Source organism: Delphinus delphis, chromosome 17 (assembly GCF_949987515.2).
Source record: "Delphinus delphis chromosome 17, mDelDel1.2, whole genome shotgun sequence".
Lineage (NCBI taxonomy): Eukaryota > Metazoa > Chordata > Mammalia > Artiodactyla > Delphinidae > Delphinus > Delphinus delphis.
Genome location: NC_082699.1, coordinates 9,932,748 through 9,957,918, shown reverse-complemented (window position 1 = coordinate 9,957,918; position 25,171 = coordinate 9,932,748). Strand labels below are relative to the sequence as shown.

Genomic DNA, 25,171 nt, shown 5'->3' with positions numbered 1-25,171 from the left:
AAAAGAAGGTGCAAACACCAAATAGGTCCTTAAAACACGGAGACAAGGTATGAGGAAAGAAGCCGCAAGGGAGACCAGATTAAACCAAGCAAACCAAGGAAACGTAGCTCTAGCGTATGTGTGGTGTTTTGTTGACTATCAGAGAAATGAGGTCCCTTCAATGTCATCCTGTCTAACCCTGGACCACATACTACCCCAGTGGTCACCCTTGCTCTGCTGGAATGTTCTGCTATAGCAGCCAGCGTTCACTTATTCCTTGGGTATTAACTTCACTTCCAACTTCTTCCAGGCCAGTATGGGCTCTAGAGTCGTCTGTAACAGCAGAACACCGGCTGCACCTTTCCAAGGCTGGCCACTCAGGCTTGAGGAAGGTAGCGAGAGAAATTAATGATGTCTCCAAGGCTTCAACAACATGCTTCAGAGGATAGGAGCACAGTTGTGAACAAGTAGATCTTTCTTTATTTGCCCCTTTGCTCTGCCCATTTTCTCATTATTCAGAACCATGAGATGGAGCATGTGGCCCCTAATTTCCCCAGCTTGCTATCCTTTGCTCTTTCCTCTTTTCCAGTTCAGTGTGAGCTTCATCCTGAAACATAGCAAAACAGAATATGCACCTTGGGGTGTAAGATGAAATGCAAGTTCTTTAAAAGTTTTCATTCAGAATAAAAGCTAAACAAGAGACAGGCCACTGATACCAAGAAAAGTGTTAGAAAGCTACCAACCATCTCACCTTAGAGACGAGGAAACTGAGACTTCGGATGACCATGAATTCAATGGCACATTTGTCGTCAGCAAGCAGGGGTGTCAACGGCAGTGACACCTGGCATTGATTCCAAGACTCGTGGTAGCAGGGGAATGCTATTTATTGTACATAGTGACTCACAAATCTAGGTTATGTGAACTATAAAAAGCCTGACTCAGAACCCCAGAGAGCAAGGAGGTGATCCTACTTGAAATATAGGCCATAGATTGCGGTATGAGGGTGTTTGTAGGATTATCTTTCAAGGCAACACGATCCAGGCAGCATTGAATATAGCCATAGGTCCAGTGATGAATAGGTGTCAGGAACTTTATAACATTAACTACAATAACTTGTGATGGTAATCAGCCTATATACTTTAGGGCGTTCTTGGTGAGAGGGAGGGAGAATCGGGGTATAGCCGAGGTGGAGGTTGTGAGGCGATGAGCCTGTGATGCAAGTGCGCCTGGGGGCGGCCAGAGAGGGCAGGAGAAGCCAGGGCCCCAGACCCACCAGCAACCCAGGGCCAAGTCTCTGTCAATCTCTGCTATCTCTTTGTCCCTCTGGAAGGTCAGGGAGAAAAGTTATAAACGTTTCCATGCCCAACTTCAACATCTCCCCCAAAATGTTAAAGCAAGTCTACCTTCAGGACATTTGAATGATTTCAACCCCTCCTGCCTTGCCTCCAATTTCCCCAACCTCTGTCAATAACTGACGTTCCTTTAGACACTGAGAGCTGAAATGACCTAAAATGCAAATGCTTGGATGAGGTAATGTTTAATCAGTGAAATAAAAAATAGAACCAATCCATCAAAAGGCAAAGCCTGACTTGTGATCTTTTCCTGTTTTGACGGAGGAGTCTGTAAACAGTAGGAGGATACTGGTTACCTCACGTACTGGGGAGAAGAAATCAGTTTTAAAAGAGAGAGAGCTGAAGACACAGAAAGAACATTTCAACGACAGCCAACACAGCAGGGGTGTGGACGGAGGCTTAGTATCGAGTGTATTTTAATCTGCAGCTAGGAAAATGGAGTTTTATCCTCAAATGATTTAGGGAGATTTTTGTGGGGATGTTTTGGAGATGTTATGGGGATTTTTATTGTTTGCTGCTTCTGTCGTTTTTAACATCACTTGCTTCCTATAAAGAGAAATTTTTCCTTCAGGGGATTCTATCCCTGTAACTACATTGACTTAATTCTGAAGCGCCAATGCAATTAAAAGACGGTTCTAATTAATAGGCAATAGAATGGTTGTATGTGAAAGATTTAAGCAGTTTATGCTTGGTGCACTAAACGAATCTGAACAAAGTCGCAAAAGGCATCGGAGCTCCATTAGAATTTATCAGTTGAGATGCTTGGAATATTTTTCACACTGGGTAGCCACACTGCTCCCTGCATTTGAGATCGCACTGAGAGGAAAAATAAGGTCGACATATTTTTCTGTACCGGTGGCAGTAAAACGGCTTCTCATTTCAGCTGAGAAGTGCTAACCACCAGAGCAAAAGTACCTTTACTGCAGGAATGCTGCTTCTGACCCGCCAAAGAGAAACCTGATAGCATCACTGTGTGTGCTTTTCTAACAGGCAGCTGGACTGAGTGGGTCAGGCTCTGGGCTCTGGGGTCAGACTGCCTGCTTTCCACTCTGGCGCTGGCCACTAACGAGATGTAGAAGCCTGGGTGGGTAACTTGCTCTCTCTGCTTCAATGTCCTCATATAGAGGAGAATAGGATAAGAACAACCTTTCTTCTTAGGGCAGTTGTGAATTACGTAAGTTAATTGACATAAAGCACCCGCGATGATGTCTTACAGTGCCGTGAGCACTTGATGAATTTTGCATTATTATTATCTAAGTCTGTCGTCACAAATCTGTGATGGTCTTGTAAAGGAGCTGCATGACTAAGCATGTTCCATATTTCATAGGATTATATTTTGTCCTGTGGATCTTATAATGCGTGGTCAGGTATGAAGGGAAAGAGGTTCTAAACTCTTATCTCCTAAATAAATAAAGTTCCCCAATGGAATGCTGTACAAAGCATTACAATTCCACTTTCTCGTCTGTTAATGCCCATGATTTCTGAGCACTTGAAAAAAAGATGATCCCTGGTTACCCACAGAGGCTAAACACAGTAAATCTTAGATACTGTGTCATTATCACTTATTTACTTTAAAAAATAACGTCCTTGATATTCTTACTCCTGCGTGCAGTCTGTAGTTAAAATAGCAAGAAAAAGTATTATTCAGAAATGGAAGCATTTAATCCCCTACCTACCAGAGGCCATCTTAAAAAGGTAAACATGGTACAGAGAATTTTGGTCTTTACATAAGTCTAAGATGAGAGGGTATAAAGTAAGGAGGTAAGAGGGCACCAACGGTAATTTTGCCAGTCTTGGGGCTGCCCAGCTTCTGAACTCTCTGCCTATGTTTCGAGAAGTCTCCCCTCATCTGGTGCATTGTGCCATTTTCGCAGCCATTGTCCTGACATGAGTCCTAGGCATTACCAAGAGCCTGAATAGCACGGGTTGGAGAGCGGCTCTGCTATCCGGGCAGTGGCTGCTGTCATTCCAGGGGCAGCTCCAGGCTCCAAGTTCTGTGGGGCAGGAAGTAAAGCTCGAGGGTACAGTCCCCAGGGGCAGTGGCCTCTCCACCGGAAGCCAATTGAAATGTCACCTTGGGCTCCATTCCTGGCTGCTTAAGCTCTGAGCCTAGTTCTCTGGCCCTGGTAGAGATTTTGTAAGCTCCCCAATTATCTTTTTAGTAAATTTCTTTTCACCATACATCAGCCACTGTAAGTTTCTGTTGCTTACAGCTAGGAACTCTGGTGGACTGATAAAGTGGCCAGCGGGGTTTTTCTGAGCCAAACAGTCTCATAAATATTGATAAGTATGAACTGAAGTGAAATAACCTAAGCAGCTTTCCCTGGACTCTTCTTGATCAGGGCACACTGGAAACTGCACTACTTTCTGAGTGCCAGGTATCGGGAAAGACATTGTCAGACTGGAACTTGATCCCAGTAGCGCAAAGCTAGGATAACAGTGTGGGAAAACCTATCCGTTAAGGAAGGTTCTGAGGCTATTCCTCCAGATCGCTGCTTCCAGGCTGGAATAACATAGACCAACGGCAAGCTCCCCTTCCTTCAGTAATCCAACAGGATCCTTACGAAAGGGCCACCTTTCCTACTAGAGTAACTGTCCTCAGGGCCTTCAGCATGGGGTAGCAGGTGAGATTAGGTTACATCTGAGATCCCTTCCAAATACAAGATGCTATTCAAGCTTGGGTGACCTAAGGTGAAAAATATTGTCTGACGTCCACTAGCAATAACTTTTCATCTTCAGTACCACCATCTAATGTGAAGGAGAGAGAATATTTGACATCACAGGTAAAATATCATGTGTATTCACCAATTTTTCTTACCTAAGTTTTCAAAATGGACTACATTCAACACCTAGTAGGAACGCAATCAATACTGCTCTGAATTGGACTGAATTATGTCCCTGTGTCCATCCATCCAGAACATTTTTTCCAAGTTTTCAGCTTATCATCCTTACTGGTTCCCTGACTCTGTGTTCACCTTCTCCCTGACCCTAAATTCACAGGCACTGCTGTAATCACTGTGTCTTCTTGGTCTCTCCCCTACAGACAAGCGCATCTCAGCTTCAGCCTGACCCTGATCACCAGCTTTCTTTACCAACTTTTTTTTCTTCCTTTTTGTCCATCTAGTCCAAAAACCCACTAGTCTCCCTCTGCCCAAGTTCCATTCTCAGAGTAGAGGCTCAGAAAATATTTGTTGAATAAAAGAATAATTCACTATCTCGTAATGACTTTTTTTTAACACACATTGGCTTAAAAAAAAGTTTATCATTTTCTGATATTTCCTGATGTTAATGAGCACATATTTTAAACTCTTCTTGAAAAGAAAAAAAAAAACTGATTTAAGATCTTTCAAACATCACTTACATTTGTACTTATTTTTATTTGGGGTCAAAGAACATACCTAGAAATAAGACTTAAAAGGCTATCTGTGGTAAACGTTCTATAAACTTTGAAAATGACGGCTCATTTTCAATGCTATCGTTCATAGCTTATCATATTCCTAAAATTATGTAATATAACAGTGAGAATTAGCATTGCTTTAGGCAAAGCTTGCAAATAAATGCCTCTTTTCATAACACTAAATAAATGTAGAAGACTCTGCCCTCTTTATTTAACAAACCAGGGCCACTTTGACCTTACATGAAAAGGTACTGGTATTACGCGATTAAGTAGGGACTTTTCCAATTTGCACTTGAACACTGGAAGTACTAGTTAAGTGAGGTATAAGTCTCTCATTTTAAACATTCCATCACAAAATTTAGGTAAAGCTGCCTCAATTTTCCTCACAACTGCCCAGCAAGTAGCCTTTAAAAATTTCAGCCACTAAAAAAAGCATTTCTATTAATTTTTATCTTTCTTCCTTCAAATATTAATGAATAGATCCAGTGATAATTAGCAATTTTCCCTAATTACAGAAAATTGGCATTTCACAAATAGCAAACTCTGATATCTAGTATTGTGCCAGTTTTCCTATTAATTTGGAAATTCAGCAATTATCACCAGAACTATGTAGGTTAAAGTGTGTCGGATTCTGGATAAACAACTTAAAATACCCAGCAATACAAGGTTCAGTGTCAAGGAAAGTTCAATATCGACATTTAAAGACAAAAAAAATATTAGTGACCACCCCTGCTATTACAGCTCTGTGGGAAGGCTTTCCAAGTTTGTTTTCTTTCAGCCCAGCCCCTCAGATGACATCAGTGGCAGAACCTGGACAGCTTGCCTCATTGTCATTTGGAAGAAAACTGCAACAAAAATATAAATTCTCAAATTGGAAAGCAGCATATACAAAAGTGCTGTATCAGGTCTCCAATGGACATTGTTATTAGTTTTCTTTTCCGGAAACAGAAATTCTCCAAGATCTTCGTTGGGTGAGAAATAACTGACACACTCATGCACTTAATTCCTAACATGTAAATATTTTTACGGAATGCAAACCAATCTTTATACGAACTGTGTTCTTGAGGTTCACCTTGCTGTTAAGAAGTCAGGTGTTGCGGAAGTGCAGTATATCTCAGTTCACTTTGGAATAGCTTGTTTCATGCCGGCCTCTCACAAGCCCCTAATTAACTCTGGTTAACACTAGGAGTCAGCAGATAGACTCTTACTTTTTCATCTTAATGTGTGTCAGGATTACTCTCAGCACAGTGTCACTTAGTTTTATCTAGAACAGATCCTCGTAAGTTCAACAGCTGAAGGCAAATGCTTGACTAGGCTTCCCAGCTTTCAGCAGTCTTTCCTGAACTCAGCAATTCTGAGACCAAAATTTAGGCTGCATTTGCATGTCATAAAAATAACTGGTTTTTCTGAAATGTAGAAAATTCAGTCAACTGAATCAATCCTCAGGAAGCCAAATCATTTTGACAGATTTTTTTTCATTAAATTGATAGTGTTATGTGTGTTACTCAACCTCCTCAAAAAGGGAAAACAAGGTCAGGCAACAAGGGTGGTCAGATTTCTGTTAACGTGATAAATAAAACTACGGTTTCCAAAAATGCCATTCAGAAATTAAGAACGTATTAAAAATCAAACTATGTTGAAAAACATCGCAATTGATTTTCCACCTTCAGGGAGGGAAGACAAGAGAGGAAATGGACTAAAATTCCAATAAAAAAGATTTAACACACATTACTATATATAAGATAGATAACCAACAAGGACCTATGTATAGCACAGGGAACTCTACTCAATATCCCGTGATAACCTATATGAGAAAAGAATATAAAAAAGAATGAATATATGTGTATGTGTAACTGAATCACTTTGCTGTGATTGAAACTAACACAACATTGTAAATCAACTATACTCTAATAAAGTTAAAATATAGAAAAAAGAGATTTAAGTCGAACCAAAACAAAATCTTCCAGTCTTTGGGGGTTAGGAAATGATGAAATGTATTAGAGAGGGTGAGATAATAGGAGACGTTCTTTCCTGTGATACAGTTTCCAGTCCACCAGAATTTCGACATGAGGGAGATTATTTCCTGTATCACACCCTATGAAGAAAAGAAAATCACAGTGGTTCTGCGTTTTCCCTCAGGCCAAGTCCAAACCTTGACACACCGTAACCAATTCACCCCTGCCTCCTGCAGTTCCTCGTGCCCCCTCCACTTCCTCGTGCCCCCTCCACTTCCTCGTGCCCCCTCCACTCTTGCTCCCTACTCCACCGCCCCCAGACATCATAGCTATCCCTATTCATTGCACCTTTGGTCAAGACAGCCCTCTCCCCTTTACTCTACTTAGGCAAATCCTGCCATGCTTTCAATCTGTCAGCTCAAATTATGCAGAATATATCAAGCAATGCTTCCTTCAGTGCGACAGTCCAGTTGAACATATTTCCTCTATTTATCTGAGTCCTACCTGAATCCATTTAAATCCCACCTCTTCCTTGAAACTTGTCCTAAAAACTGCAGGTAATGATGGCCTCTCCTCACTGTGAGTCTTGTAATACCACAGGCATTGTACTAGATACTTACTTTGGCACATGAATTTTGTGTTAGAACTTTATTGGTTCACTAACTAGTTCCATTTTCTAATTATTTTTAGGACATGAGACATGTGTCCCTAATCAGATGACAGCGTCCTTCCTTGAGAGCAGGAACAAATCTCACCTTTCTTGTGTCATCCACAAAGTCTAACAAGTACTTGACAGAAGAGGTTAATGGTTTAGAGAAAGGCTCTGGGGTTGGACCAGAGGTCATTCTAGTCCTTTGTCACTGACCAACCAGATTATGTTGTACAAATTGCTAAGTTCTTACTAAGTAAGTAGCATTTGTAAAAGCGGTAATAATTTCCACCTCATTTATTTGTTAAGAGGATTAGATAAAATAATCTATAGAAATTCCTAAATGCTGTGGAATATGGGGTATAATAGGAAGATGGATCATAGTCTATGTCTTATATTATAACTTACATTTGTACTATAAATATTTTTGGCCTTATCTGAAAGCAGAGGACTCACTCCAAAGCCTGTTTTACTTCTAAAATAAAATACTAGAAACTCTGTTTTATTCTTTAAAATAAACACTTGACTCTGGTCTTTCCCTGTGAACCGCCTTCCTCCTCCTTCAGCCTCTGTTTTTCCTTCACCTATAGGGTGTCAAATCACCATGGTTTTTCTGGAGTAATGGGGAGTGTCAACACCATTAACCAGCTTGATCTAACTATACTCAACAAGTAGAGAATTCATATTTTCTCAAGAAAACCTGACACATTTACAAAACTTGATTATCACTAAGATTATAAAGCAATATTCAAAGATTTCAAAGGTTAATACTCCAATCACATATTCTGATCACAATTCTAAAAAATCAATAAAAAGAAATTTTAAAGCACCATACATTTGGAAATTTTTATAAAACACTATTAAATAACCCATGGTCAAAGAAGAAATAAAAACGGAAAGATAAATGAAATTATAATAATTAAACTATAATTTTATAACTGAAAGATAACTTTGGATATAATAAGTTTATCAAAAGTTGTGCCATATAGTAAAAACAGTATCTACAGGAAAATTTAGTTTTAAAATTTTTACATTAGAAAAAAGCTAAAAACGAATGTTTCCAATTAAAAAATTTTTAAGTATAATGAAAGATAAATTAAAAAGAAAAAAAGATAAAGTTAAAAATATTGGGTTTCCCTGGTGGCGCAGTGGTTAAGAATCCGCCTGCCAAGGCAGGAGACACGGGTTCAAGCCCTGGTCCAGGAAGATTGCACATGCTGCAGAGCAACTAAGCCCGTGTGCCACAACTACTGAGCCTGTGCTCTAGAACCCGCGAGCCACAACTACTGAGCCTGTGTGCCGCAACTACTGAAGCCCGCGCACCTAGAGACCATGCTCCACAGCAAGAGAAGCCACCGCAATAAGAAGCCCACGTACCGCAACAAAGAATAGCCCCCGCTCGCCACAACTAGAGAAAGCCTGCATGCAGCAATGAAGCCCCAACGCAGCCAAAAATAAAAATAAACAAAATAAGTAAATTATAAAAAAAAGAATCAATAGGCTAATTGTTAACACCGACAACCAATGTTTAATAAACAAGTAATAAAAGTATTAATTAGTGAATATAAAATTAAAAAGATTCAATACAGAAGGTCAACCAAAACAATTTTTTTAAAGGCTAATAAAGTAAAAAATCTTTACTATGCTGTCTAAGGGAAAAAAAAGAAAAAATACTAATAAACCAAATTAGGGATAAAAGGGTATAGATACAACAGGAATTACAAAGATACTAATACGTAAGAGAAAATTCTGAGTTTTTTTGCCAGTAAATTTGAAGCTTTTTATGAAATGAACAAAATCCTAGTGAGATATAATGTATAACTGATTTAGGAAGAATGAGAAAGGTTGAAAAGTCCTATAGCTATTAAAGAAGTTGAAATAGATGTTTTCACAGGTTAATTCCACCAAAGTTTAAAGGTGAATATCTCTTATGCTATGCTTGCTCTCCCAGAAGATAAAAAAGGGGGGATGCCTTCCAGTCCATTAATGAGGTTAAGTGTAACCTTAATATCAGTATGAGAAATGCAAATTACCTGCCAGATGCACTCACCATTCCGATAGTTTATGTGAGTTAAATCTTTATCTTGCATCATGTGGCATCATAGGACAGTATGCTATTTAAAAATCAACAAGTAAAAGTATAACAATACTATTTAAAATTATGGGCATACAACCGATGACGCTAACAACAGACACAAAAAATTATCACCTCTGGGGAGTAAGAACAGAGTTGGTGGGTGGGAGAACTTCTTCAGAAGCACTTTTGAACTGTTTGACCTATAATCAAATGATAAATTAAAATGTGTGTTTTATCAGAAACAGAAGAAGAGGATATATGGATAAGAAGTAAAGATAGCAATTGGAATATAACATATTTCCAGGAACAGGAACAGGTTAACGAGTGTCTGAAAGTTTAGATCTTATTTTCTTCTTCCATTACCAGGCTGCCTTCTTCACGATTGGCTGGGACAGTGTTGCCATGGAACCAGGGCTTGTATAGTCACAGCATCATGTTTGTCATTGTTCAGACGTATCGCTTTTTTTCAAAATAGGTATCAAGGCTTTGCCATAAATTAAGTTACCTCCTTTCCCTGTTTTGTTTTGTGGTTCTTGAATCACTAGAATTATTTGGATTAATGCACGTTTCCTCATTTGCTTCTATAATAAAAAATATAAATATAAATGAACTGATATGTGTAAAGTACCTAAAACATGGTAGACATCTAATAAACATAAATTTTCTTTTCTCTGCTTGGGTTTCTGGACCCACTCATTACTTCTCATTGGAAGATTTAAGGGGGGAGAGAGGATCAAATCGTATTTTGTAGACTTCAATTAAGCACTGCCATTTTCTTAAAACTGATGTCCTCTTATTACTAGAGCACATAACTGCTATTTGTTATTCCAGCACTTTCATGAATACATAAGCACTCCTTTCCATTTGTATATCCTTAAAGAACTAGTAAGTTGGCATTATTTTAAGATAAGATTCTCGAAAGCACATTCAATAGTTTTTGTGGAGCATTTAAGTGGATACAAAGATTGAGGAGTACCCAAATAGTTACCGTCTACCAAGGATCAAAGTTACATCATCATATTAGGACAACTTGAGAAAATAAGGGATGGGAAAACAGAGTTCTTGAATAATTTTGTTTGTTTGCCCTCATTGCATGCAGTGAAAAACAAATCCTCTTGTGATTCAAACATTAATAAAACATTCTAGATAGCTCTCAATGTCTTCAGTACGTATATTGCTGAAAATATGAAGTTTTTGTAGCTATTTTCTTAGCTACATAGACGTCTTATTCTTAGCAATGACAGCTAACAACACTTTCTCTTTTGCAGGGGATAAGTTAAATCCAAAAGGGTCCTGGGACACAAACGATCCCTGCAAATATTTCCTGATGTCAGAAAGACACTTCTCTTGCCCATTTATCCTTGTAGTAGCAAAGTGATATTAAGTTCCTTAGTTTGACTGGAAAAGAAAATCACCAAAGTAGGGCTCAGTCAAGGGAAAAAAATCATTGTATGTTCAAATATAATACTGCGGTTCAAAACGAAACAGCAAATGTTGGAGCCAGTACCCTTCAGGTCAGATGAATAAGAGCTGCAGATGAAGAGTGATACTCTCCTTTCTTGCTAAGATTTTGCTATTGCAGAAGATTTGAAGGTGGGATATTAAATTATTTGCTCTACTTTGTGACCACTGCACAGTATTCTAGAGCCTCCTATGTGAAGAAAGCTCATGAAAATAAAATACAGAGAAAGAGGCGGAAATGTTGAAGCCCTTCATTGAGGTTCTTTAGACCAGTGACCACAGAAGAGATCCCACAGTACCTAGAGTTCAGTGCTGCCTTAAGGTTCAATGAATAAAGACGTAAAGACAAAAATCCTTATGCCTTCCATTACTGAAGTATTAGCTAATAAGTGAACAAAGACATCAGGATACTTGGCTGAATTTCCCTCATTTCTTCAGGATTTCTGGAATCATACAGATGTTGAAATAACCCCTTTGAATCAAATGTATTCTACTCTATGGTAAATGAACTTCTGCTTCAGAAGTTCACTTGAAAGAAATTTGATGAAAGGCTTGATGTCTTGGTCATCTGCAATTTTCCTCAGTTTATGCACACTGGGCTCTGGATAGGAAAGAAGGACTTTCACAGAGCATGAATCGAGCATCTATACCGTTTTTCACACCCACCTCAAATCTGAACCCTTTGAAAAATAGGGGTGTAAACTAACTTTGTGAAAAAACTGGTCTCAGTAGTCCATAACCTAAAACACATTGTACTACAGGGGTTTAATCTAACTTTGTGAAAAAACTGGTCTTGGTAGTCCATAACCTAAAACACATTGTACTACAGGGAAATAATATCCTGAGGATTTTTTTTAAAAGGAAACACACTTCCCAGAAGCATTAGCATTATGTTTGGTTTCCATCCACGTCAGGTGTCACACTTTATAACGTGGGATACCTCTGTTTACACAGATCTATTTCAATAAAGTTGTTAAAATTCAGATTGTGAACCCCACTGGTTACTAGCTTATGGAGTTTTTATATTTATGTATTCCTCTACAAAAAAAGCTTTATTTGTGGATGGAGTGAGTACTGCCTATTTGTAAAGTCCCAAATGGGTCTTCTTGTGCCAAAGCCTATTATCCTACCATTATAATTCCATGTTTTTGAGTTCTGAAAACTTTTTGTATTCAGAAGTTCCCTATTATACTTGTATGCACAGCTCTTCAAGCTTATGTTTCTAAAATTGCAGTAGATCTACCACCTGGCACATGCAGAATTGTGTCAAGGGAATGAGAAACTATATAATAAATATGACATCTCCTCCTGGAAAATAAATTTCACTTGAAAATTTTGATGCAGAAAGTGAAGTGATTTAAATGAAAATTTAAACACATTTTCTTTTTAAATATATATATATATATTTATATTGTTGAGGAGAATGCTAAGTGTGTGTAAATTGTTAGGCTGAAACCCAAAACTTCAAATAATTTCAAGGATATGGAGTTCGTGCTAGTGATTTTCATTTGTTTGTTTCAAATGGCACAAAGTACCCAGGTGGCTTAAACACACACACACAAAATATTTGCTTAGATAAATGAAAAGTCCAGGAACGGGACTGGCTTTAGATACAGCTTGTCCAGAGACTCAAAAGATGTCTCCTAGACTTTGTTTTTCTTCATCCTCTCTCAGAATCTTCCCTCCGCCGTACTGACTGTATTCTTATAACCAAAAGATGAGTGCCAAAGCTTCATATTTTATATCTTCTCTGTCTTTAATCTCAGGGGGAAAAAAGCAAGAGTCTCTTTCCTAGAAATCTCAGGAGAAAAGAAACCTTGAATCTCACTGACTCCGGTTGGGTCACTGAATGAATCATGGTGGCCAGCTATAGAATTAGCCAAATGTCACACCCACCCTGGAACTTCAACAGAAGTCTGTAAATTAAGAGTGGAAGAATCCTCTCCCCACTAGGTAAATTGTGGGATGTTTCCCAGAATAAAAGTGAATCATGCCAGGTGGCATGTTTTACACACACACACACACACACACACACACACACACACACATTGCTGTCACCCTACCTCACCTCATACACACAAACAACACCTTCCCAGGTTTAGTTCCATATCTTAAGGGTATGCTGGTGGAAAAGAATCTGAGACACACTGCTTTAACTTATCCACCAGCACTTTAGCAGGGATTAACAGCTGGTGGAATCCAGCAACGCTCACTGGCGATGGGATAGAAGTACCCAGCTCAGAGGCTTCCGATGCACTGACAGCAGATGCACCAAAGATCCTTAGCTCCTGAGTTCCTTTAGTGCTTTTCTCACCTAATGACTTGCTGATGGGAGATAAACCTAGCTGACTTAGCGTAGGCAGAGCTGGAGGAGTGTTTGCAGGACAAGGCCTTTTTGAACTCATCTTCAAGGTTGGCCAAGATAGTTGCCAACAGTATAATGAACCATAATAATGACACTGCAGAGAGCTGTAAAGTGCAGGATGATCAATGCTGAGCTCGCAAAGTACCTGATCCTCTAGGCAAACCACACAACTGGGAAATTCCTTGTTAATGGATGAACTTTGTTTCTCTCCAAATTTCAACAGCAAGGGGTTTTGTTTCACGTGCTATAGCGCTGCACTATATTTTCCCATACTCCTTTTTCCCCAAAAGCAGATCTCTTGCTCTGCCTCAAGAGATTACGTTGAGTTTATTATGAAATTTATTTTCATGTAACTACTTGTTAAATATACATGAGGTAGTGGATTTTGCTAGAGAGAATCCAGATTTTGTTTAAGGTGGAAGTGTGCCCAGAAAAATAAACCCTCCATATTCCAACCTTGATCACAGATAAGGGTGACCTTGGGACATATTTCTGACCATCGAGATATAAGCAGAAAGCTTCTGTGGATTTCCTTCCCACTTCAGTGACTTCCTGACACACAGACATGAAGGTTGAGCTGAAGTAGCCATTCTGTGACCATGTGGTGACACACACGAGGGTAAAACCGTGTGTCAAGGAAAGTACAAAGGAGGAAAGAGCCTGGAACAATGACAGAATGTGCTGTACCACCCTGGGTCTAGGCTTAGTTGTTAGATGAAAACCATAACGTATGTTGTATGAAGCCGCTATAATTGACTTTCCTTCTGTTGCAGGCAGCCAAACATGTTCTTCATCAGTAAAGCCTGCTTTTCAAAATTCTGCAAAATCTATTGATTTCTCACAACCATGGCAGAAAATTAGCCCAAAATAATTCATTCCACTGGAAGTTCAGCCAGTATAATTTCTCCCCATTTTCTTTTTTTCATTTGATTGATTTTATTGTAACTGGATCAGGTCTGAGATGAGGGAGATGGAAATAGCCTTGTTATAAAGAATCAAACATTATAATGGTTCTAACTGAAATTAAGCTTTTCTTATAGGAGAATTATAAATATATGAGCATTACAAGAGCTGACTATACACTTTCACGTTCATATTTTCTGCCAACAGATTTGATCTTTCACCATCATGTAATCCAGATAAAAGGAATCCCTTGTCCCATATCAGGCATAATGGGAAATCGCACAATCCCGAGAATATGGGGGCAAGGGGTGCCCCTCTTTGACCAAGTAGCAGGTCAAAGGTGACCTACATCATCTCTCCTATGAAAAAACGTGCTTCACCATGACATGGAAATCAGACTTGATTTTAGACCACATAGTAGGGCTTTCCTCTTGATGTGAAACTAATAACAATAGCAGCTGTGTTTTTTTGTTTTCTTTTTATTCTCAAACTGATTGTTAACGAGAAAAAACGCAGAGCAGTTAACAATGCAGCTCGAATCTTTAGTCTTCTCTTTCCAACTCAAGCACTGAAATATGACACTCCTTTCATAATATTCTGGCCACCACATTCTCTCTTTTCTTTTTGGCTTCAGAGTCCTTTCCAAAAGGAAACATGCTGCCTGGCATTCTATACTACTCCTAATTTCCAGGTGGAAAAATGAGACAGATGAAGTGACATCTAAAAACACCGGGGATGATATTTTTAAAAACAAGACAGTAATTCAGATCTTCTTGCTTTAATTCTTCTCTGTGTTACCATGACAAAATATTTATCAAAGTTCAAGAGATTACTGATATGCAATAATGGCCAATGACTACACATTAATGGAGCTATTCATAATAAACTCATTAGTGAAGTAACTGGAAAAGAAGTTTAAATATAAAGAGTGATTTTCACTATTCTGTTTATACAGTATTGAAACAACCATAACTTCAAACACCCATAAAAGTGCAAAACTCTAAGTAACATTAAACAATAATTGATAACTCTGAAATACTGCAGCATCCTGACGTATCTTCCAAATGACCAAAACCAGATGAAATTTTATTCAGTATAACTTCAGTTTTTTTACACAGAACTATGTATTTTAAAAACTGTAATCCATGTAAGATATACACAAAACCCTGAACTGACTAGATTGTTCAATGAATAATGCTTCACACTGCTTTGTTGTTATGGACAAATGAGCTTATAATTCAATGAAACCCATTTAAGAAATTCTAATCTATAGAATGACATGTTCAAATTGTTTGTTTAATTAACAAAAACCTCCTATTCCTTTGTCAGATGTTTAATTCCTCTAAATATCATCTTTAAAAGGCCTGATTTGATTGTTGTCAAAATAAACCACAGGTCAAGTGCAACCCTCCAGTATCCAGCCTATGGGCTCTTCATGAGTTTTGGTTCCGTGTAAGCCACACAATGACCTTCCCATGAGTTTTCCATTGGAGATTTCACAGTCTAATTTTAACGGTCTCCACAAAGTATCCCTCCCTTCTCTAGGCTTTGGGTAGAATGTCAAATTAATAATGGCACGTGGGTGCTTGCTTCAGCACATATACTAAATTGGAACGATACAGAGAAGATTAGCATGGCCCTGTGCAGGGATGACACACAAATTCATGAAGCGTTCCATATTTTTAAGCTGGGACGAAGTGAGAGAGTGGCATGGACATATATACACTACCATATGTAAAACAGATAGCTAGTGGGAAGCAGCCTCATAGCACAGGGAGATCAGCTCAGTGCTTTGTGTCCACCTAGAGGGGTGGGATAGGTAGAGTGGGAGGGAGACGCAAGAGGGAGGAGATATGGGGATATGTGTATACGTATAGCTGATTCACTTTGTTATACAGCAGAAACTAACACACCATTGTAAAGCAATTATACTCCAATAAAGATGCTAAAAAAATAAACAACAAAATAAATAAACACTGATATAAGGGGAAAAAATGGCAGGTGGTGTTCCTTAGCATAGCTTGCCAAAATGTGATAATTTCCTTGGAAGAAAAGCCATGGGCTGCAATCATGCATCTGAGTTGACAGACATTCAGATGGATCCTATATAAAAAGAAAAGGTTGGTGTCTTCTGGAATATGAATGTCCACTTTTAATAAATTCAAACAGATCCCAACATAAACATCTTCAAACTTGATGGGTTTTACGTGACTCATCATTTCATAGATTCTTGGCACCAAATTTCTGGATATTATATAACCCAACCCACCGCAGTAGGGAGGAAACACCTTGAAGGGATACCCCTGGTATGAAATATGGGGGTTTTGGTAAAATCCTCTATAGGAATAATCATCAATTAGAGGATAACTTGTGAAAAACTCCTCTGAGTGGTTTAAATTTAAAAGATACTTCACTAAGTTGCCAGTATTGATGAAAACACCAGTGTCTGTCTTCGTGATGTACCATGCGTTGGGGCAAAACTCAGTTACCCACCTAAATGCCATAATTGTTTTCAAGGTCACATTATTGTATGTGTCTAAAAAATCTTGTATTATGTTGCCATAAAGGAGGTGTTCATCCTCTAAGGATAATGCTAATACTTTGTCTTCCCTTTCAGCCTACTGGCCTAATAAGAAAAACGTAAGAACCTCATATCTCCACCAAGACTTCTTTTCACCCCGAGTAACTCCAATGGCCCGTCTGGCTTTCACATCTGAGGGGTGTGAGGTCACCGGGATGACAAGACATGCATTCTGATGAGAGCAGCTCCAATGCTCTCGAAGTGTGAAGCGGAAGACTTGTCTGTAAATGGGCTCATAGTCATAGAAGTACATACAGTTCACGCCTTCTAGCACATTGTAGTGGGGAAGACTGAGGTACCACATCACCGGGAAACTCAGGAGCGACGGCAGCAGGAGGCTCCAGGGATCTCAGTGACATCCACCCGGAAGGGTGGTTCGGAGCGCCGGGGCCATTCACAGAAGCTCAGGAGAACGCGAGCCTCGGGTTCTTGATTTACTTCTTGTGAGTGAAAGACCTTCAGTTTCATCAACTGAACATTCCATAGCAAGTGGTAGTCAAAACTGATGCTTGAAATTTCTACTGAAAAACAAGACTCTCAGATTGGCCTGAAACTCTGCCATATACTGCTTACGAGATACATGCCTGTAGAATTTCAGGTGAGACTAAAGCACTAGTTGAAGTCTTTTGTTTCCCGTGTTCCATATGCTTTAATTAAACGATTTGCCATGAACTCTCCGCGCGCCGCGCGCACCCTGCTCCAACGCGGGCAGAGGGACGACCCTCCCCTCTCCCCATTTTCCAAGGCCATATTAATACTGACATCTTGGACAAGTCACTTAACATTTCTGAAACTCACTTTCTCCACCTCTAAAGTGGTATTAACGTATCACCTATTCCCTAGGTTTGTTATGAAGATTAACTGAGATAATCTGTAAATATTTCCTGGTAAAATATAAGCACTAAAAAATGGAATCCATTATTATTAATTATTATTTAATTGTATAATCTTGACTGGAAAGAAACATATCAAAAGGCACATAGTAACCCCCTAATATGCATTTATGAATGAATGGTTAACAGTGGTTGTCTGTTTGTTGGGAGTAAGAGAGTTGGTGATTCTTTTTTCTCTTCTTCTGCATTTTCTAAATTTTATTGAATAAACATATTTATTATTTTATAAGAACATTTGTTCACCTCTCCGTCCACCCTAAATACCTAATAACCAAAATTATATATATTATATAATATATAATTTGATATAATAAATATATTTAATACATGTTTTAATATAGTTATTTCGTAGTTAATTGATAAAGTATAGATTTATAACATATCTGAGGCTTTATTTAAAAGACTAAGAGTGTTAGAATGAGGGGGAAGATGCAGTGATGCTTCTGTGAATACAAACACATATGCACGTATACATGCACAGACAGTCACAAATTATAACAATAAGCTATTTGAACAAGACACACCTAAACCATGGCATCAAGAGTTTAAAAAATAAATATGTAGTCTATAAATAAAGAAAGCAAGGATAACAATATTATTATCTGACATATAAAAGTCAAGGTGACAAGCATCAAACAGTAAGAATGCTTGCTTGAATTATATTATTAATAATGTGGCCCATTTTTATATGGTAGAATACAGCAAATACGTAATTATGTTGCTGCGTTAGGAATTAAGAATTTCTGTGTACGAAAATAAGGGATCAAAATAAAATGACACAGCAAAAACTTGTAATGTTAAATCTGAATTGGAAATACTATTAAATCATGAACTTTTTCTTTAAAAAGTATGTATTCCCTAGTTCTGTCCACTTAAAATGCCTGAAGGCAATGACACCCCCAGGAGCAATGAGTGCTCCTATATGTAGACTGTGCTCCGTAAATACCAGGGTTCTTTGGATAAGTGGCTGATTACAAGTCTGAAGCATAACATTAGACTTGCCTGAGACATCTTGTTCCAGAACTCAAGGACACTATCACAGACTAATGGGGTTACAACCCGATGACACAGGAATCACATGAAGGAAGAAGGGACACGTGAATGCCAAAGAGCGCAAAGTCTACGAATTATTAAATCTATGGAACAGAAAAGCTATGAGTTAAAAAAGGAAAAGAAAAGAAAAGAAGAATTTATAGTAGTACTTAATAAAGAGAAAGCCAAAATAAACTCAAATCCTGAAGATTATTGCAAATAACCATTACAACAAAGAAATCTAGCTAATGAAAGTGAAAGAGAAGATAGAATTTTAAAAATAATTCGACTTCTGGTTTCCAGTTCCATATGCAAGGAGCCTGGAAGTCACTCCATCATAGCAACAAGCAAAAACAGACTGAACAGACTGAAAAATCAACAATTCCTCATGGATTCATAAGAGAGATTGAGGGCACAGGACAAATCCCCAACACTGGAGAGACAGATGGCTGAGTATAGGGAGTCACATATAGTCAAGAGCATAAACTGCCACAGGGACCAGTGCCAGGGTGGGAAAACCTCAACTATAATTTAAAAGTTGCTGGAAGCTCAGTGTGGACAAGTCCGAGAGTTAAAAACTTTGGGCAGACCCTATCACATTGAGATTCCCACGCGTTTTGTAAGTTTTACCCCCAGGAGCTCAACCAGATTTTCACTGTAAATACTGGAGAAAAATCCCCTCTTGCTTCCAGCAGGGGGAGGAGAAAAGAAAGAAACTGGAAATGAACCACAGTACTCTGGGTTGTTTTTTTTTAATGGATAAAACAAACTTTATTTTATTTATTTTTTTTAAATTTATTGTAGGGCTTCCCTGGTGGCGCAGTGGTTGAGAGTCCGCCTGCCGATGCAGGGGACACGCGTTCATGCCCCGGTCCAGGAAGATCCCACATGCCGCAGAGTGGCTAGGCCCGTGAGCCATGGCCGCTGAGCCTGCGCATCCGGAGCCTGTGCTCCGCAACGGGAGAGGCCACAACAGTGAGAGGCCCACGTACCACCAAAAAAAAAAAAAAAAAAAAAAATTATTGTATAGTTGATTTATCTATAGTTCATTTACAACATTTTGTTAATTTCTGCCATACAGCAGAGTGATTCCGTTGTATATATAGATACATTATGCATGTATATACATATGCACATTATATATATATGTGTGTGTATATATATGTATACATTCTTTTTCACATTCTTTTCCATTATGGTTTATCACAGGATATTAAATATAGTTCCCTGTGCTATACAGTAGGAACTTGTTGTTTATCCATTCTATGTATAAAAACTTGCATCTACTAATTCCCAACTCGCAATCCATCCCTCCCCACCCCTCTCTGCCTTGGCAACCACAAGTCTGTTCTCTATGTCTGTGAGTGTTTCTGTTTTTTTTTGGTTTTTTTGTTTTTTTTGTGGTATGTGGGCCTCTCACTGTTGTGGCCTCTCCCGTTGTGGAGCACAGGCTCCAGACGCACAGGCTCAATGGCCATGGCTCACGGGCCCAGCCGCTCCGCGGCATGTGGGATCCTCCCGGACCAGGGCACGAACCCGTGTCCCCTGCATCAGCAGGCAGACTCTCAACCACTGCGCCACCAGGGAAGCCCTGTTTCTGTTTTGTAAATAAGTTCATTTGTGTCGTATTTTAGATTCCACATATAATTGATATCATATAGTATTTGTCTTTCTCTTTCTGACTTACTTCATTTAGTATGATAATCTCTAGGTCCATCCACATTGCTGTAAATGGCATTATTTCATTCTTTTTTATGGCTGAGTAGTATTTCTTTGTATATATCTGCCACATCTTCTTTATCCATTCATCTGTCAATGGACACTTAAGTTGTTTCCATGTCTTGGCGATTGTAAATGGTGCTGCAATGAACTGTGCTTAACAAGGCCTGTCCTTAGGAGAAAGTACTTAACCAGCACTTAATCTGCTGAGGTATTACCAGACCATAATGGACCTAGGGGAGGAAACTAATCAACTCCAGTCAGTTCTACACTTACACATGGGAGAAGGGAAACACTGAACTCCAGCTCATTCTAGCCATCCTGTCTGACTTAAGGGGAGAGAAAAAACTGAGAAATATTTGTGAGGTTCACAGTCTAGAGGCATAGGCTCAGGTAAGACTGAGACTTAATCATAGGACTATACAATTATTCCCCTGCAAACCCACATTATCACCACATTACTAGAGAACTCTTTACAGCAGTGCTTTTACCCAGTACATCATGTCTGGCTATCAAGAAAAAATTACAAGGCATACTAAAAAGCAAAAAACAAAATTTGAAGAGAAAGTGCAAGTGGCAGAACCAGACATGACAAGGATGTTAGAATTAACAGAAAAGGAATTTAAAATAACTATAGTTAATATGTTAAGGACTCTAATGTAGACAGCATACAAGAACAGATAAACAAGGGAAACAGAGAGATGGAAATCCTAAGAAAGAACTAAAAAGAAACAAAATGAGAAATACATTAGATGGGCTTATTAGTAAACTGGACACAGCTGAGGAAATAATCTCTAAGGATGTCTCAATAAAAACCTCCAAAATTGTAAATAAAAGATAGTAAAAACTTTAAAATAAAACAGAACAGACTATCCAAGGACTGTGGGACAACTACATAAGGAAACAGAAGAAATATCTGGAACAATAATGAGTGAATTTTCCCAAATTTTCAAACTGGTCAGACACCAAACCACAGATCCAGGAAGCTCAGGGAACACCAAGCAGGATAAATGAAAAGAAAATATATCTGCACCTAGGAATGTCATTTTCAAATTACAGGAAATCAAAGATAAAGAAAAATTTTAAAAGCAGCCAGAGGAGAAAAAATGTAAGAAAAGAATTATGTTCAACTTCTCCTCAGAAAACATGCAAGCAAGAATAGAGTACAGTGAAATATTTAAAGGGTTGAGAGAAAAAAACACCAACCTGGAATTCTGTACCCTACAAAATTATCCTTCAAAAGTGAAAGACTTCCTCAGACAAACAAAAAATGAGGGACTCTATTGCCAGTAGACCTGCCTTGCAAGAAATGTTAAAAGAAGTTCCTTAGAAGAAAGGAAAATAATATAGGTAAGAAATTCAGATCTACATAAAGAAAGGAAGAGCATTGAAAAAGGAATAAGTGAAAGTAAAATAAGAACTTTTATTTTTCTTATTCTTGGTTCTTAATAGATAACATTTTTTCAAAATAATAATAGCAACAATGTATTCAATTATATATATATTTGTAAATGCTTATGTGTAAGTGAAATGAATGACAATGATACAAGGGATGAGGAAGAAGGAATTAGGGTAATTTTCTTATTATAAGGTACTCACTACCAGTGAAGTGGCATAGTTTATTTAAAAGTGAACTTGGATTATTTGTAACTATATATTGCAAACTCTAGGGCAAGAACTAAAATAGGGGGAAAAAATGAAGCATAACAGATATGTTAAAAAAGGAGAGAAAATGGGGTCATATAAAATGCTTGATTAAAACCAAAGGCAGAAAAATAATGAAAGACAAAAAGAGGAACAAAGAACAAGAGCAACAACTAGAAAAAAGTAACAAATATGGTAGTTATTAGTGCAAGTATTTCAATAATCACTTTGAACACAGATGGTATAAAAGCACCAATTAAAAGACAGAGATTGTCAGGAATTCTCCGGCGGTCCAGTGGTTAGGACTCGGGGCTTTCACTGAGGGGGCCCACATTTGATCCCTGGTCAGGGAACTAAGATCCCGCAAGCCACATGGCACAACCAAAAAATAAATAATAAATAAAATAAAAGACAGAGATTGTCAAAGTGGATCAAAAAACAGGACCCAAATATATGTCATCTACAAGAAACCCACGTTGTATATATTGCATACATATAGCTTAAAATTAAATGGATGGAGAAATATCTACCATGCTAACACTAATCAAAGGAAGCAGGAGTAGTGTATCAATTTCTGACAGAGCAAATTTCAAAGCAAGGAAAGTTATGAGGGAAAAAGAAGGGCATTACATAACGATAAAGGGTCAATTCTCCAAGAAGACATAACAATGTGTATGCACCTAATAGCAGGGCATCTAAATATGTGAGGCAAAAATTGATAGAATTGCAAGGAGAATAACTGAATCCACCAACATAGTTGGAGACTTCAACACCCTTCTATCACAGATGGAAAGATTCAGCAGCCAAAAAAAATCAATAAAGACTTAGTTGAACTCAACAGCACCATCAATCAACTGGATATAATTAACCTCTATTGACGGCTTCATCCAACAACGGCAGAATACACATTCTTCTCAAGCTCACATGAAACAATCACCAAGAAAGACCACATGCTGAGTCATAAAACACACATTAACAAATTTAAAAGAATAAAAATCATACAATGTCTGCTCTCAGACAACAATGGAATTAAGCTAGAAATCAATAACACAAGGGTAACTAGAAAATCCCCAAATATGTGGAGATTAAAAACCACACTTCTAAATAACATGGGTCAAAGAAGAAATCTCAAGAAAAATTTAAAAATATTTTGAACTAAGTTAAAATGAAAACATAACTTACCAAAATTAGTGGGATGCAGTAAAAGCAGTGCTAAAAGGGAAATTTATAGCATTGAATGCATACTTAGAAAAGAAGAGGATAGGAGTGAGGAGAGGAGGAATTGGATGAAGGTGGTCAAACAGTACAAACTTCTAGCTATAAGATAAATAAAGTCTAGCAATGTAATATACAAAATGATAACTATAGTTAACAATGTTGTATGGTATACTTGAAAGCTGTTAAGACAGTAGATCCTAAGAGTTCTCACCATAAGAAATTTTTTTTTCTTTTTCTTTTGTATCTACATGAAATGATGGATATTAACTACACTTACTGTGGCAATCATTTCACAATATATATAACTAATACCATTATTCCATATGCCTTAAACTTACACAATGCTGTATGGAAAGTATATCTCAATAAAACTGGGGGGAAAGAAGAAAAGAAGAAAAATCTAATATCAGCCACCTAAGTTTCAACCTTAGGAAACTAGGAAAAAGAAAACAAAGCAAATTCAACCCAAAGTAAGCAGAAAAAAATAATAAGTATAGCAGAAATCAATAACATTGAAAACAGGAAATCAGTAGAGAAAATCAACACAACCAAAAGTTGATTGAAAAGATCAGTTATCTATAAGCCTCTAGCCAGGAAAACTAAGACAAAAAGAGAGTGCACACAAATTACTAATATCAGAAATGAAAGAAGGCAATGACTTTTTAGATACAATACCAAAAGCATGATCCATGAGAGAAATTACAGATTAGCTGGACTTCATTAAAATATAAAACTTCTCAAAGTTAGCAGAAGGAAAGAAATCATAAAGATCAGATCAGAAATAAATGAAAAAGAAATGAAGGAAAAAATAGCAAAGATCAATAAAACTAAAAGCTGCTTCTTTGAGAAGATAAACAAAATTGATAAACCATTAGCCAGACTTATCAAGAAAAAAAGGGAGAAGACTCAAATCAATAGAATTAGAAATAAAAAGGGAGAAGTAACAACTGACACTGCAGAAATACAAAGGATCATGAGAGATTACTACAAGCAACTCTATGCCAATAAAATGGACAACCCGGAAGAAATGGACAAATTCTTACAAATGCACAACCTTCTGAGACTGAACCAGGAAGAAATAGAAAATATAAACAGACCAATCACAAGGACTGAAATTGAAACTGTGATTAAAAATCTTCCAACAAACAAAAGTCCAGGACCAGATGGCTTCACAGGCAAATTCTGTCAAACATTTAGAGAAGAGCTAACACCTATCCTTCTCAAACTCTTCCAAAATATAGCAGACGGAGGAACACCACCAAACTCATTCTATGAGGCCACCATCACTCTGATACCAAAACCAGACAAAGATGTCACAAAGAAAGAAAACTTCAGGCCAATATCACTGATGAACATAGATGCAAAAATTCTCAACAAAATACTAGCAAACAGAAGCCAACAGCACATTAAAAGGATCATACACTACGATCAAGTGGGGTTTATCCCAGGAATGCAAGGATTCTTCAATATACACAAATCAATCAACGTGATAAACCATATTAACAAATTGAAGAATAAAAACCATATGATCATCTCAATAGATGCAGAAAAAGCTTTTCACAAAATTGAACACCCATTTATGATAAAAACCCTCCAGAAAGTAGGCATAGAGGGAACTTTCCTCAACATAATAAAGGCCATATATGACAAACTCACAGCCAACATCGTCCTCAATGGTGAAAAACTGAAACCATTTCCACTAAGATCAAGAACAAGACAAGGTTGTCCACTCTCACCACTATTATTCAACATAGTTTTGGAAGTTTTAGCCACAGCAATTAGAGAAGAAAAAGAAATAAAAGGAATCCAAATTGGAAAAGAAGAAGTAAAGCTGTCACTGCAGATGACATGATACTATACATAGAGAATACTAAAGATGCTACCAGAAAACTACTAGAGCTAATCAATGAATTTGGTAAAGTAGCAGGATACAAAATTAATGCACA

The 25,171-nt window shown here is 37.9% G+C and overlaps 1 protein-coding gene and 1 non-coding gene across 2 annotated transcripts; one reads left to right on the top strand and one right to left on the bottom strand.

Moving 5' to 3' along the window:
* Positions 1-229: 229 nt before the first annotated feature.
* On the bottom strand, positions 230-17,167 carry LOC132413402 (UDP-GalNAc:beta-1,3-N-acetylgalactosaminyltransferase 1-like). Its single transcript, XM_069540010.1, is given in 3 exon segments — positions 230-415; positions 731-858; positions 16,114-17,167. Coding segments are annotated over 3 exon segments (1,314 nt in total). The 5' UTR covers positions 17,114-17,167.
* LOC132413425 (U6 spliceosomal RNA) lies at positions 15,721-15,822 on the top strand. Its single transcript, XR_009516723.1, has one exon. It is a non-coding gene; the product is annotated as a U6 spliceosomal RNA (small nuclear RNA).
* Positions 17,168-25,171: the final 8,004 nt, after the last annotated feature.